Below are 12,692 nucleotides of genomic sequence, written 5' to 3' on the forward strand. Positions count from 1 at the left end.
AGAGGGGGCATGTTGTAGGGCTCCTGTGTCTACTGTCTACTGTGTCTCAATTATAACCAGCATTGGCATAGCCAATAGGTCTCGCCTTTGGGACATTATACGTTTGTAGCCATGCAACAGTTGATGTTGTTGCAGCATGGATATTGTGCTGGAAAACAAAACACTTATAAGGTCCCAAAGGCGAGACCTATTGGCTATGCCAATGCTTGTTTTAATGATGTACCATATTCACTTGCTGTGAACCCATTCTGAGCTGCCCATGTCCTTTGGCCTGGCACAGAGGGTTGGTCGCTGGGCCTGGTTGGACATATACTGGGCTTAATTGGCTAACTTTTGCCAAATTCCATGCAGTCATCAAACAGGGCAAAAGCTAATAGTGAATTAAACTTTTATCACCCCTCATTTATATTTGCCCCCCCACACCTTTTTACAGATCTACTTAAAACTTTATATAAACAGAAAGCAAAATCTGTCAAACTTCTGCTGAATTTCATGCTTATTCATCAAACTGTGCCAAATTTATCAGCAAATGTACACTAGTTTGACACCCAATTTAAATCTGCCCCCATCGTTGATAGACCTGCATGAAACTGAGAAAACCAAGAGGAGGCTAAACATGCCAAATTTTTTGCGGAGCTATCAACCTGAGCGAAAGTTATTAGTAAATAAAAAACAATTTGACCACTCCCTCTTAAGCTAAGTTTGCCATCCCTCCCCCACATTGGATCGACCCAAAACCTGAAATACCTTTAATACTGTATCTTGCTAGGTCCCTGCACATTTGATGATAAGCAAATTAAGGATTCTTTTTTGCAATCCCTTTAACTTAAAAAAAAATATTCCCCCCTTGCCCAAATGGGTTGATACAAAACGTGACAAGCCAACAGAAAACTAGTTATTCAAAGCTTCTGCCAACTTGTATGCAGGTTTATCACACTATGGTAGTGCTACTAGAAAATTAACGCTTTTTTTGACAACCCCCCTACTTTTTAATTTAACTGCTGAGCCCTCCCTTGACTGCTCTTGACATTTTCACGTTTGTGTAGGCAAAACAAGCTAGTCTGACAGAATTTGTGCTTCTACATCAAACACTGCCAAAGTTACTAATACATAAAATAGTTTGCATTATCCTTCCCTCCCCCTTAATTGGATTAGCACAAAATTTGACATACCTGCAGTGGGTGTATCTGCAACCCATATTTGATACAGGCTCATCAAACTGTGCCACAGCTATAAGTAAATTAAATTGTTGCCACAAAACTTGACACACCAGTTATAAAACCAATCTTTATAAGTTTCTGCCAGATTCTGTATAGATTAATCACAGTGTGGAAGTTTTTATCAAATGAAAGCTCTTCTGCCCCTTCCATTGTAATGCCCTCCCACTTGGAAAGGATCAGCGCACATTTGTAACTACTAACATACTAAGTGTCCGCTAAATTTTATTAATAATTATCAAACTGTGCAAAAGTTAGAAGCAAATCAACAAATGGCTTTTCAACTGACAAGATATTCAAAAGTTTAACCTGTCCATATCTCAAAAACTATTAAATGGTTTTACAAGAAACCTCAAAACAATGCAGTAATTAAGGTCCTTTTTTGATGTTATGTTTGGTATAAATCCGTTCAGCAGTTCTTGCTGTAGCTGTGAGCAAAATTTTCTATGGGAGGTTATTTGAGAAAAGACATGTTTTTGACAAAAGCGCATGGAAATTGGCTTTAATGTACCAGAGCTGCATATGCTAAGCACAAAAAGAAACGTCTATGGAGACCAAAGTTATAACCAAATCAACAGCTTTTCAATTTAAAGTGCAGCTGAACCATAACTACACAATCCAGGTTAATCTTTATGCTAAATTTAGTTAAATTCTGTTCAGCTATTTTGACTTTCACATTGTCTAAAATTTCTAAAGGAAATTGCATAGAGAGCATTTGTTTCGGGACCCACCTCTTTTATCAGCCCCCGCTTTAAACTTTCCAGGAAGGAACTAAGCTGGATGAACCTTTTGTTTGGAAAGTTTAGTGAAGATTCATTGAACACTACCAACCTGCCACAGATCACCACCCCAAATTTACTTTGTTGTTTTCTTTTTTCTTCAGGATTGACTAGCCTCCTCTAAAGAGGCCAACACTCCAGATATTTTGATCTTCTTAACCCTTTCATAACTATCCGAGCACCTCTTTAAATGTGAATTTGTAAAAAAAAAAACAGCTTAACAGATTTACACCAAATAATGAGAGCACACTTTCTGAGAAAAGTTCTAAGTATCTGCAAAATGTGATGTAATTCCATTTAGCGGTTTTTTTCTGTATCACCTCTAAAACTTTCCTACGTGAATTAACTTAGGCAATCAGTTTTTGGGAACCCCCTTTCTAAGCCCCGGCTTGACGGATCAACCCATACCTTGTCAGCAAGGATCTGAGGAGTATAAAATGTATTTTTGGTAAGCTTCATGCAGATTCCTCAAACTGTGTCAGTTATTAGCAAAATAATAAACCCCATCCCCTGGGGCATTTCGTTATTAGGGTAGGGGTTCCAGGGCACTTCTCCCTAAGCCTTATAGAGGCCCCTAGGCACTCGCATTCCTGGGGGCCGTTTATTATTAAGGAGAGGGGGTCATGCGGCTCCCGTCCTCAAACCTGCAGTAGGCCTATGAAAACCCATCCCCGGGGATTGTTTATTATTTGGGGAGGGAGGCTTTCCAATTTTCATTAAGATTGGCTTAGTGGAAAGTGGAGTGTCGAAAAATTATGTTTTTCCCACTACCAAAAGAAAAAACAAAATGGGAAAATAATTGTCCGTTAAAAAAATGAAAAATGGCAACAGTTGTCAAAATAATTGTTCCATTCAAAAATAACACAGAAAGGGTGCATGCTAGCAGTTGTTTCACCACCAACACGATCATCGTACTGCGCATGTGCCAAAGAAGATATTCTCACACGTGCACCACTTAAGATAACACTGTACTCGCATTATAGATAAATTGGCGTGGCACAGCATAAAGACTGTACTGACTGCTGTCAATGCCCATCGGTAAAAAGGGCTGGTGGCTCTTGCAGAAGCTAGGCAGAGGCCAAAACAAAACACGGTAATTCCCACTGGAAAAGCAGAAACACACAACAGAAGCTCAGTCATTTGCTTATGACCACGCACACATCTCACTCCGTACACTGGGTTTGGATGCAGCAGCGATCTTAGGAGTTGGGATTCCACAGGGTTCTGCTGCTTGCACTGGCCATGCTGCTGGCACATGCGGCATGATCCTCTATTGCAGTTTTCTCTTTTTTCAGTGCTGACTGTTGTTACTTGTAGTGCCACAGGAAGGCGTGGTATGAGATATGGCCTGTATCATCACTAATTTTATTTGGGGAACTGAGCAAAAGCAATGCACCTCCAACACAACTCATTTGGGATCTATTTAGGGGGAGAGTAGGTAATCTCAGTGCAGTCAAGGGTTACTGGGCTCCAACTGTGACACCTTGGGTATTTTAATTATAGTTTTCAGTGTCCATCTTACTATTGTCCTAAACTGCGCACTAAGTGTACGCCTTTAGCGCTTGACCCTCAAGACAGCGAGGGAGAACAGTTCACTGTTACATAGGGAGGTGGTTTGGATGCAAAACTCTGTAGTAACACACAATGGTCCAGTCAGTGTTTTTTCCTTTTAAAGGGGTACATTATTAATTCACCCAAAACTAAATGCCTACATACAGTTCCAAATGTAGACAAAGAGATTTTGCAAGCCCCTCCTCATCTAACTATCTGTATAGCAGCATGTCTTACCTAAAGATTTCTCTCTGTCAGGGGGCGTGGCCGAACGAGCAGCGAAATGGCCGCCTAACCAGCGAGCTCCGCCGGCTGCATCATAAATCCTGATCAAATCCTCGCTGTTTTGGGTAGCAAATGCCCGATTTCGGCTCCTGCTGCTTCGTAAGGTCTAAGGCACGCTCGACCTGAATTTCGGGGTCCTCGCATGCTTGATACCGCATCTACAGGCTCCGGCTGCCTGGATCGCAGCTGAGTCGCGCTGCGATCCGAGGGCGCTGAAGATCGAGCCCCGGGTCTGGCATAAATTGAGGCCGGGGACGCACAGGCCTGACTGCTCGTGTGGCGAGTCGCCGGGAGGCAGCCCGGAGCCCACGCACGTGATGGTGGGGTAAGGACTCCATTTCTGCTGCAGGCGATATCCTTTGTGCGGGTCTGAATAACCCATACTTGTATGACCAACCTGTCTAGAAGGATCGGCATTGTGGCGGGCCCCCATCTTGGGCAGGGTTGACTCGCCGCGGGTGCCAACGTGAGTGCGGCCAGACTGTGAATCCTGAACTTTGAGCACATGTAGTATGGGCAAGAACAACCAAACTCCGTGTGGAAATACGAGTGGATGTGCACGGTGAACTTACAACTCGGAGTACTGACGCAGCCTACATTGTGCGACTGTGCGCTGTCAGACATATGCGCTGCGCCTGATCAGGTGGGCAAGGCGGCTGTGCATTGGAATTGCAGACGGTGACCACCCTTGCCCTGTCGTAGCGGTGGTATTTCCTGACTCTATCTGAATTGTCTGCTTGTGCCTGCGAGGTGCTGATATATGTGGTATAACGCACGCGCCAGCTCAGATCTCATTGGGGCGCGCTGCCGTTGCTATATTTGATGTGTACCCGCTAACTTGGTGGCATCCTGCGTGCGGTGGCCCTTCTCTTTGTGTGCCCGCCCGCTGCATATCATCGTGGGATTTCCTGTTAAGAAAGCACTGCCCTGCATAACTTCCTGTTCTGCGCCCTCGTATACACAGAGAGACGCTGTAATAGGGTGTAGAAAGGTCCCCACCTGGCTCGAGTTCTCTGCATTGCGTTGTGCCCACTCTCCGTTCCTGAGGCCATAGGATCCCGCGAGGTCCGACTCGCCACTGTATAGGCCACTGCGGAGAGGTACTAGCCTAGTTGCCGCATCATGGGTAAGGGCGTCCCCCGCCAGCCGAAGCTCATGTTTGAACAAAAAAGGCAGTCCAAGCAAGCCGAGCAGGACACCATGGCTGCAGAGGGGTCGTCATAGGACACCCCTCCAGAGATGGATGTCACAGCGCTGCTGCTTGAGGTACGTTCGAGCCTCAAAAGTATAGACACTAAGTTGGATGCCATGGCGGCCCACTTGGACACTGTGCGATCCCAGGTAGCAACACATGAGACGCGGCTGGACAGCCTAGAAAATCGACACACTGAGTGCTGTGAGTTCCAACAAGAAACCAAAACGCACATCACTAACATGGAAAAGAAAATCGAGACGTTGTGCGCCAAAGTGGACGATTTGGTAGCGCGCTCTCGGAGCTGTAATGTAAGGATCACGGGGATTCCGGAGACCACAGCAATGGGGAGAATGGAAGTCTTCATCACGGAGCTACTGCATAACGTTTTTGATTCGAACCTCTCTCCGGTATTTACAGTGGAGCGGGCGCACAGAGCTCTGGGGAAGAAGCCGCCTGTTGGGGCCCCACCGAGACCTATCCTAGTGAAACTGCTTAATTACCAAGACCGAGACCTAATATTGCGCTTAGCTACGGAGAAGGGAAAGATAATACACAAAGGGGACAACATTTCCTTTTATCCGGATTTCACGCCACTGGTGCAGGCGGCCCGCAAAGAGTTTTTGCCAGCCAAGAAACTGCTGCTCCAGGCTGAAATCCCGTACTCCCTCATGTACCCGGCGAAACTAAGGGTCGTGCACGAGGGCACAACACACCACTTTCTGGATGCCAAATCTGCTCTAAAATTTGCAAAACATGTGTGTGGGCCCAGGTCCAAAAGAAAGGCTCTCACTGAGGCAGAGGAGGGGTGCCCATTGAGTGACAATGATTAAAGTCCAAATGCACTAGTATGTTATTGTCCATTGGTGGGGTTCACCCCTTGCGGGTACTGCTACAGTGGACTTACTGAGTTTGGTGACTTGCTACTATTGCTGTGCCATATGTCGCAGCTGTTGTCCAACCTTCGAGCTGTGTACTGATTTTGATCTGTTTCTTATTACTTGATATTTCATTTGCCATTTGACCTTGCTGCCTGTATGTTGCTTTGTTCATTAGGCTAGTTAAACAGCTTGTAACAATGCAGCCACCCTGTGACAATAGGGGTGTACGCTCGAGATGCCGCGCCTCCAAGGGGTGTCTCCCACAATTCAGAAGTACTACTGTTTTAACGCCGTTGGCGTCTTGGGGGGGGGTCTTGACACAACCTAATTGGGGGGTTGGTGTGGGAGGAGGGAGGTTTGGGGAACGGGAATGTTTGGCGGGTTGTCAGTGCTACATGAACAAACTTATTCTTTTTGATGTACGTTATAATATGGGTCAATCAAAATGCATCTACGGTGCGCTAGACGAAAGACAATGGGTGTGACCAAGGTTCAAACATGGAATATAAGGGCTTGAGTGATGGCAGAAAATCTAGATTGATGCACAGTTATCTACTTAGACACAACATAGACGTCTGTTTCTTACAAGAAACACACCTTAACTCCACTGCCTCACCCAGGCTCAAACATTCCAGATGGGGATCCACGTACTCGACTATTTTCTCCAATTATGCGAGGGGAGTGACTATACTTGTGCGTCGAGGTATTGACTGGAAAGAACACGGGGTAACAAGTGACAAAGATGGTAAATATGTGGTGGTGCACGGAACCGTGCTTGGCAAAAATGTGGTTTTGGTGGCTGTATATGGGCCAAACGTAGACGATCCAGAGTTCTTCAGAGAAGTGTGGGCACAGATAACTATTCTAGACTGCCCCACAATTATCTGGGGAGGTGACTTCAACGTGGTCATGGATGACTCACTAGATAGAAAGGGCTCATCCAGGCAATTGCATCCACACGCCAGCCAGGCACTGAGAGACATAATTCATGAAGGCTCTCTAATAGACATTTGGAGGTCCCGCAGCGCATGCACTAAAGTAGGTACATGTATTTCCGCACACCACGCTGCTTGGTCCAGACTAGACTTTTGGCTGGTATCTCAAGATGTGGCCACTTGGACTGTCAATGTTGGGATTCTGGCCCGCTCCCTCTCTGATCACGCTCCCTGTCTTCTAGAACTAGAGATTCCTGGGGTACCCACGAGGGCTTTCCCCTGGCGCCTCCCACCACATGAACTTCAAGATGCAGCTTTCACTGAAGAGATAAGGCAGGACATAAAAGACTACTTTACTAACAATGAGGGATCAGTATCCACTGAATCAGTTCTATGGGACGCATTTAAGGTGGTCATTAGGGGGCAATGCAGAGCGCGCAAGGCGGGAGTTTTGAAGGCCATCAGAAACACCATGGCTGAGATAGAAAGAGAGCTTAAAACACTTGAACAATCTTTCTGCGATGACCCTACGCCAGAAATAGCCTTGCAAATTAAAACTAAACTACTAGACTTCGCTGAGGAGGCCCAGCGTGAGTTGAAATTCTTAGGCAAGCATGCTGAGGCGCGTAGATATGGCGAAGGAGATAGGCCCAGTCGAACCCTAGCTAGAATGATTAACTCCTCCGCACCACCCACGCACGTGCACACCATTTTTAACACTGACGGGGTCATGATGACGGGGCAAAGTGAGATATTACAGGCGTTCACTTCATACTATTCCACATTGTATGCGTCCACACATGCTATGCCGCAGGACGCTCTTGCGTCCTGTTTGGAATCCATAGCGCTTGCATGGTTCAATAATGCACACAGGAAGTATATGGACCAACCAGTGACAATTCAAGATATCGCCAAAACTATCAAAGCCCTTCCGCTTAATAAAGCTCCGGCGCCAGATGGCCTAACGTCAGCGTTCTACAAAACGTACGTGGATGAACTTGCCCCACGGCTCCATGAGGTATTTGCTGAGGCTCTAGAGGTGGGTACGCTGCCAGAATCTATGAGGGAAGCCCTTGTCATAACACTGCTGAAGCCTGATAAAGATGACCAGTACCTGGACTCGTACAGACCCCTGTCACTGATCAATGTTGACGTCAAAATTTATGCAAAAATAATAGCGGATCGTTTACAACCTTTGCTCCCAATGGTGGCCCTCCCAGACCAATCAGGCTTCATACCTGGCCGTGCAACCACACACAACCTGAGAACGGTCTTCTCGGTATTGCATTATCTACATCCGGATGAGCAAGCTGCTGTGATCTTTTTAGATGCCACAAAGGCTTTTGACTCTCTTGAATGGTCCTATCTCTTTACTTTACTGGAGCGTTTGGGATTCAGCTAGCTGTTCATATATCAAATCTGACTGCTCTACACTGCTCCCAGAGCTAGGGTGAGAGTAAATGGCATGATATCAGACCCATTCACAATTTCCAGAGGTACTAGACAGGGATGTCCCTTGTCCCCATTGTTATTCGCAATAGCCATGGAGCCATTAGCGGCCAGAATTAGGCAACATCATACAGCCAGAGGTATAGGTTTCAGCTCCCGAAGCTTGCTGATATCGTTATATGCTGACGACGTCACTCTGTATGTACGTAACCCAGCCGAAAACATGAATCCACTATTGAGAGAATTTGTTAAATTCGGCGGGCTGTCCGGTGTCTCTATTAATTGGTCTAAGTCAGTCATGTTTCCACTGACTGACAATACTTCCGAAGTGCACTCCGACTATCCTTTACGATGGGAAGCTGATGAGGTTAAATACCTAGGCATTTGGATCAGCCGCAATCTCCAAGACCTCTGGACCCTAAATTTTGGAAAAGCGGTGGCCTGGCTTGAGAGTAAGGTGGCAATATGGTCTAAACTCCCTTTATCTCTGGCTGGTAGAATAACACTTGCGAAAATGATTGTAGTGCCTAATTCCTTTACCTGTTCGCAAACATCCCCATCCCCCTGACGCAATGTTTTTTCACTTGTTTGCGCTCACATTTGCTATCCTTGGTGTGGGCTGGGAGTCAAGCTAGACTCTCGTGGGCATTGTTGACACTGCCGCTGCGGCAGGGTGGTATGGGCGCTCCAGACATGCAACTATATGCGATGTGCGCGCAGGCCCAATATCTGCACTTTTGGGCCTATCCCACACCTTACCAACCACATGTGGCGGTTGAGCTAGACACGGTGGCTCCGCTATCCTAGAGCGTCGCTCTATATCGCAGGTGTCCTAGGCCAACAGGGGATATTGACTCTGCCGACATGCTTCGCTGGGTGTGGCGTGAGCTGCAAAGGCGGGCTGCCCTACCCCTGTTGTACGCACCTGCGATCCCCCTTAAACAGAACCCTATGCTCCCCTGCCTGGCAGAAGGCGGAGGAGATGTATCCATCACTGGATCTAAGCTGCACACATTTGCGGATTTATACCCAGGGGGTATGTTCATGGAACTGCAGATTGCGGAAGAGAGCCAGCCTTTGTCTTTTGGGGATATGTTCACATTCCACAAACTCAAAACTGCATGCAAAGCGATGTGGGACAAATTCCCAGAGGAGACGCCACACTTACATGCACTCCAAAACATATTAGTGAGGGCATCCCGGAAGAAACTGGTATCACGTTTATACAATTCCATGCAAGAGCAATCCCCTATTGTGGTGCCTAAATCTCTGCAGTTGTGGAATGAAGAATTTGAGACGCCCTTAACTGACGACCAGTGGTCATTTTGCTGTAGACAGCTGTTGGAACTCTCCCCAAACTACAAACTTAGACTTATTCACTTCAAGTTTCTTCACCAGTTCTACCGCACCCCACTAGCTCTAAACTGCATGGGCATCAGAGAAGATGACAGATGCTGGAAATGTGGGGAGGAGGGAGCCTCCTTTATGCATGTTGCTTGGAGCTGCTCGGCTCTATTTGATTACTGGTCAGAAGTATTTGTAGCCATAAATCAAATTCTAAATAGAGCAGACGTCCCTTCCCCGTTCCTTGGCATTCTAGAGTGGGTGGCAAACACGGAACCCAAGAGTCGGAAATTGCATGCTTTATTGTTGCTATATGCAAAACGACAAGTGGCTATGAAATGGGGACGTAAACTCCGGCCTAAGTTTGCGGACTGGCTGTCGGATGTGACATATGGCCACACACAGCTGGGTGCATATTGGTATCTGATGCCGACCGCCTCGCGGCCGAGAGATAGTTGGGAGCCGTTCTTGCAATGGTCACGGAGCAGAGCGTAGTCCCCCCCCCCCCCCCCCCCCCTCTGAGCCAGATGGCCTGGCAACATAGTTCCGAAGTATTGTGCTATGATTACCATTTCTTTGTGTCTGTGCAACTGTACCACTTTTATACCTCAAAAGACAATATACTGTACCGAGATAGGACTAAGACATTGGTGTGCTCCACTCAAGCCACATATTGACGGAGGATGTGTTAAACACTCACCTGTATCTAAATGTAGTGATCTATGATTTGTCCACCACATTGTGTATTGACTCCATAAGATGTGTTTCTTTATCAGATTGTTCCTAACTTTGTACAAATGTGCTAGGATTGTCAGTTTTGCTTCGAGTTTGTACTGACTGTAGCCTGTTTTGTTAGTTGTTTATAAAACTCTTATCCTTCCGCAAGATGCAACAGCAGAACCCAAAATGCTTGTCTGGACGCACCTACATATGCCGTTGTGATATGTACCTGCTGTATTTTATTCTGCAATTTTCAAATAAATACATTTAAAAAAAAATGATTTCTCTCTGTCTATATACGTTTTATTTCTTTGTGACTCATTGTATCCTGGGATCCAGATTTTTGAGCTGACTGTTGTTTCCTTCATCTTCAAGTATATATATATTTATCCTACTAAGGTGGACCCTTCTTTAACACATTTATTTGAAGAATGTACTTGAGCTACCAAGTTTAAAACCACGCGAAAACGTGCCACACTTCCCTTTTTGCGTCATGTAACAGTTACTACTTGCTGATGGGGCTTCTGCGGAATTGCTTCTCTAATAATTATTTTCATCATGGGGACACTGTTCAACTTCTCAAAGCACTTGCCCAGTGATGCCAACCGACATCAAGTAAAATGCTGCTAAGCTAGACATTGTGCCTATCATGAACTTCTTTCCTGAGTGCTTAAAGCAATTCAGCCTGCCTGCCACCGCTACTCCCATGCCTCAGGTACTCACTAAGTTTAGTAATCTTTCTGGCTCTTCACAATCCCAATATGCTCTTGATTCTTGATTGTTTGTTCTTTGACTTGCATAGCAGCCTCTGATGGAATTCCCTCCCCAGTAGCTCTGACCAGCCTTCTTTTTCCCTTATTTCAAGCACACCCTTGACCTAGAACCCACCTTCCCTACCAACACAAGACTACCTGCTTCACACTAGTATAATCCCTCGTGTCGTACATGTACGATTGTAAATATGCAATTATTCTCCACTTGTTTTGCCTTTTCTAGAAGCCCCCTCACTCATTGTTCTGACTCATTAACCCCTTCCATGCTTGTGACGGAGCCATTCCGTCATGAATCACGGTTGGGCTGTGCTGATGACGGAATGGTTCCGTCACAACCACGCCCGTGATTGGAATGTCCAGCACAGGGCTGGAATTCCTGCCGCACGCAAGCGGTTAACTTTCTATATGAAACAATCCCTTCAAAATCTCATGTAGGTTATGTTGCTTTGTTAAAAATTTCTGTTAAAATGCTTAAAACTCAATAGTCTGTACTTACTTTGTCCTAAACATGTGCACTCTTCTAGACAGTTTTGTGTTCTGCTGTGTATTTAAACAGTGTTTGATACATGTACTTCCTCCATACAGATGTATCACCCTTCATTGAATATTTGAAGACCATAAAGGAAGGAACTGCTGTCTTAATGGCAACGTACGATGATGGTGCCACAAAGTGAGTACATATTGTTTCACCCATTCACCTTATACAGTCACTCGTTAACACAATACCCGATGATCTACATGATTTGTTTCATGCAGGATCATTACTTTGATGAATGTACATTTTGCTCACTGTGCATTTCTAATCTCCTTGTATCCGCAGGCACTAAAAACTCTTAAATAAGGTCAATCTGTACACTGCTTTCCACATATCCCAACCTCAATTTCAAGCCTGTGATGACCCTCAGAACCATATTTTGTTTTTAATGTTCAATACAAACATTGGATACTTGTATTCTACTTTCTGACTGACATACTTATAAAGCGCTTGATTGCCGAGGCGTCTTGGCGCTAATGTGAGTTGGCACCACTGCACAGGCTTGCCGATCTACGTGCTTAGGGAAAAGCCATGTCTTGACCATATTCTTGAAAAGAGACCTATTGGACTGTAGTCTGATATTAGTCAGGAGGGTGTTCCACAGCTTGGCTGCTTGGTGGGAGAGGCTCTTGCCTCCCCATCTGGCTTTTTTTAAATCTTAGGTACTAGTACCAGCCCTGTGTTGGCTGACCTAAGATTCCGTCGTGGCGAGTACCAGGAAAATAATTTTTTCAATATCCGTGGTTCCATCTCCATATATAGTGCCTTATGCACAAGACGGAGAGCTTTGAATTCTACTCGCTGTAGAACTGGGAGCCACTGAAGGAGTCTAATACTGGCTGACGTAGGATGGTGTTTAGGAATATAAAGCAGCACTCGTGCTGCCGCATTCTGCAGGGACTGCAGTTTGGCGGTCTGGCCTTTGTCAATACCCAGGTATAGAGCGTTACCATAGTCGATTTTTGAAAGGACAAGAGCTCCTATCACCATTTTCCTCAGGGTTAGCGGGATAAACTGCAGAATTTTATGCA

At 45.7% G+C, this 12,692-nt stretch overlaps 1 protein-coding gene across 2 annotated transcripts in view; it reads left to right on the top strand.

Moving 5' to 3' along the window:
* The window catches only part of FAM3C (FAM3 metabolism regulating signaling molecule C), a 429,441-nt gene that overhangs the window by 341,281 nt on the left and 75,468 nt on the right, over positions 1-12,692 (top strand). For both annotated transcript variants that reach the window (XM_078680653.1, XM_078680664.1), the window contains exon 8: positions 11,712-11,796. In XM_078680653.1, coding sequence (XP_078536779.1) covers positions 11,712-11,796 — 85 coding nt within the window. The remainder of the gene's footprint in view (positions 1-11,711; positions 11,797-12,692) is intronic.

Source organism: Lissotriton helveticus, chromosome 1_1 (genome assembly GCF_964261635.1).
Source record: "Lissotriton helveticus chromosome 1_1, aLisHel1.1, whole genome shotgun sequence".
In the NCBI taxonomy this organism is placed as follows: domain Eukaryota; kingdom Metazoa; phylum Chordata; class Amphibia; order Caudata; family Salamandridae; genus Lissotriton; species Lissotriton helveticus.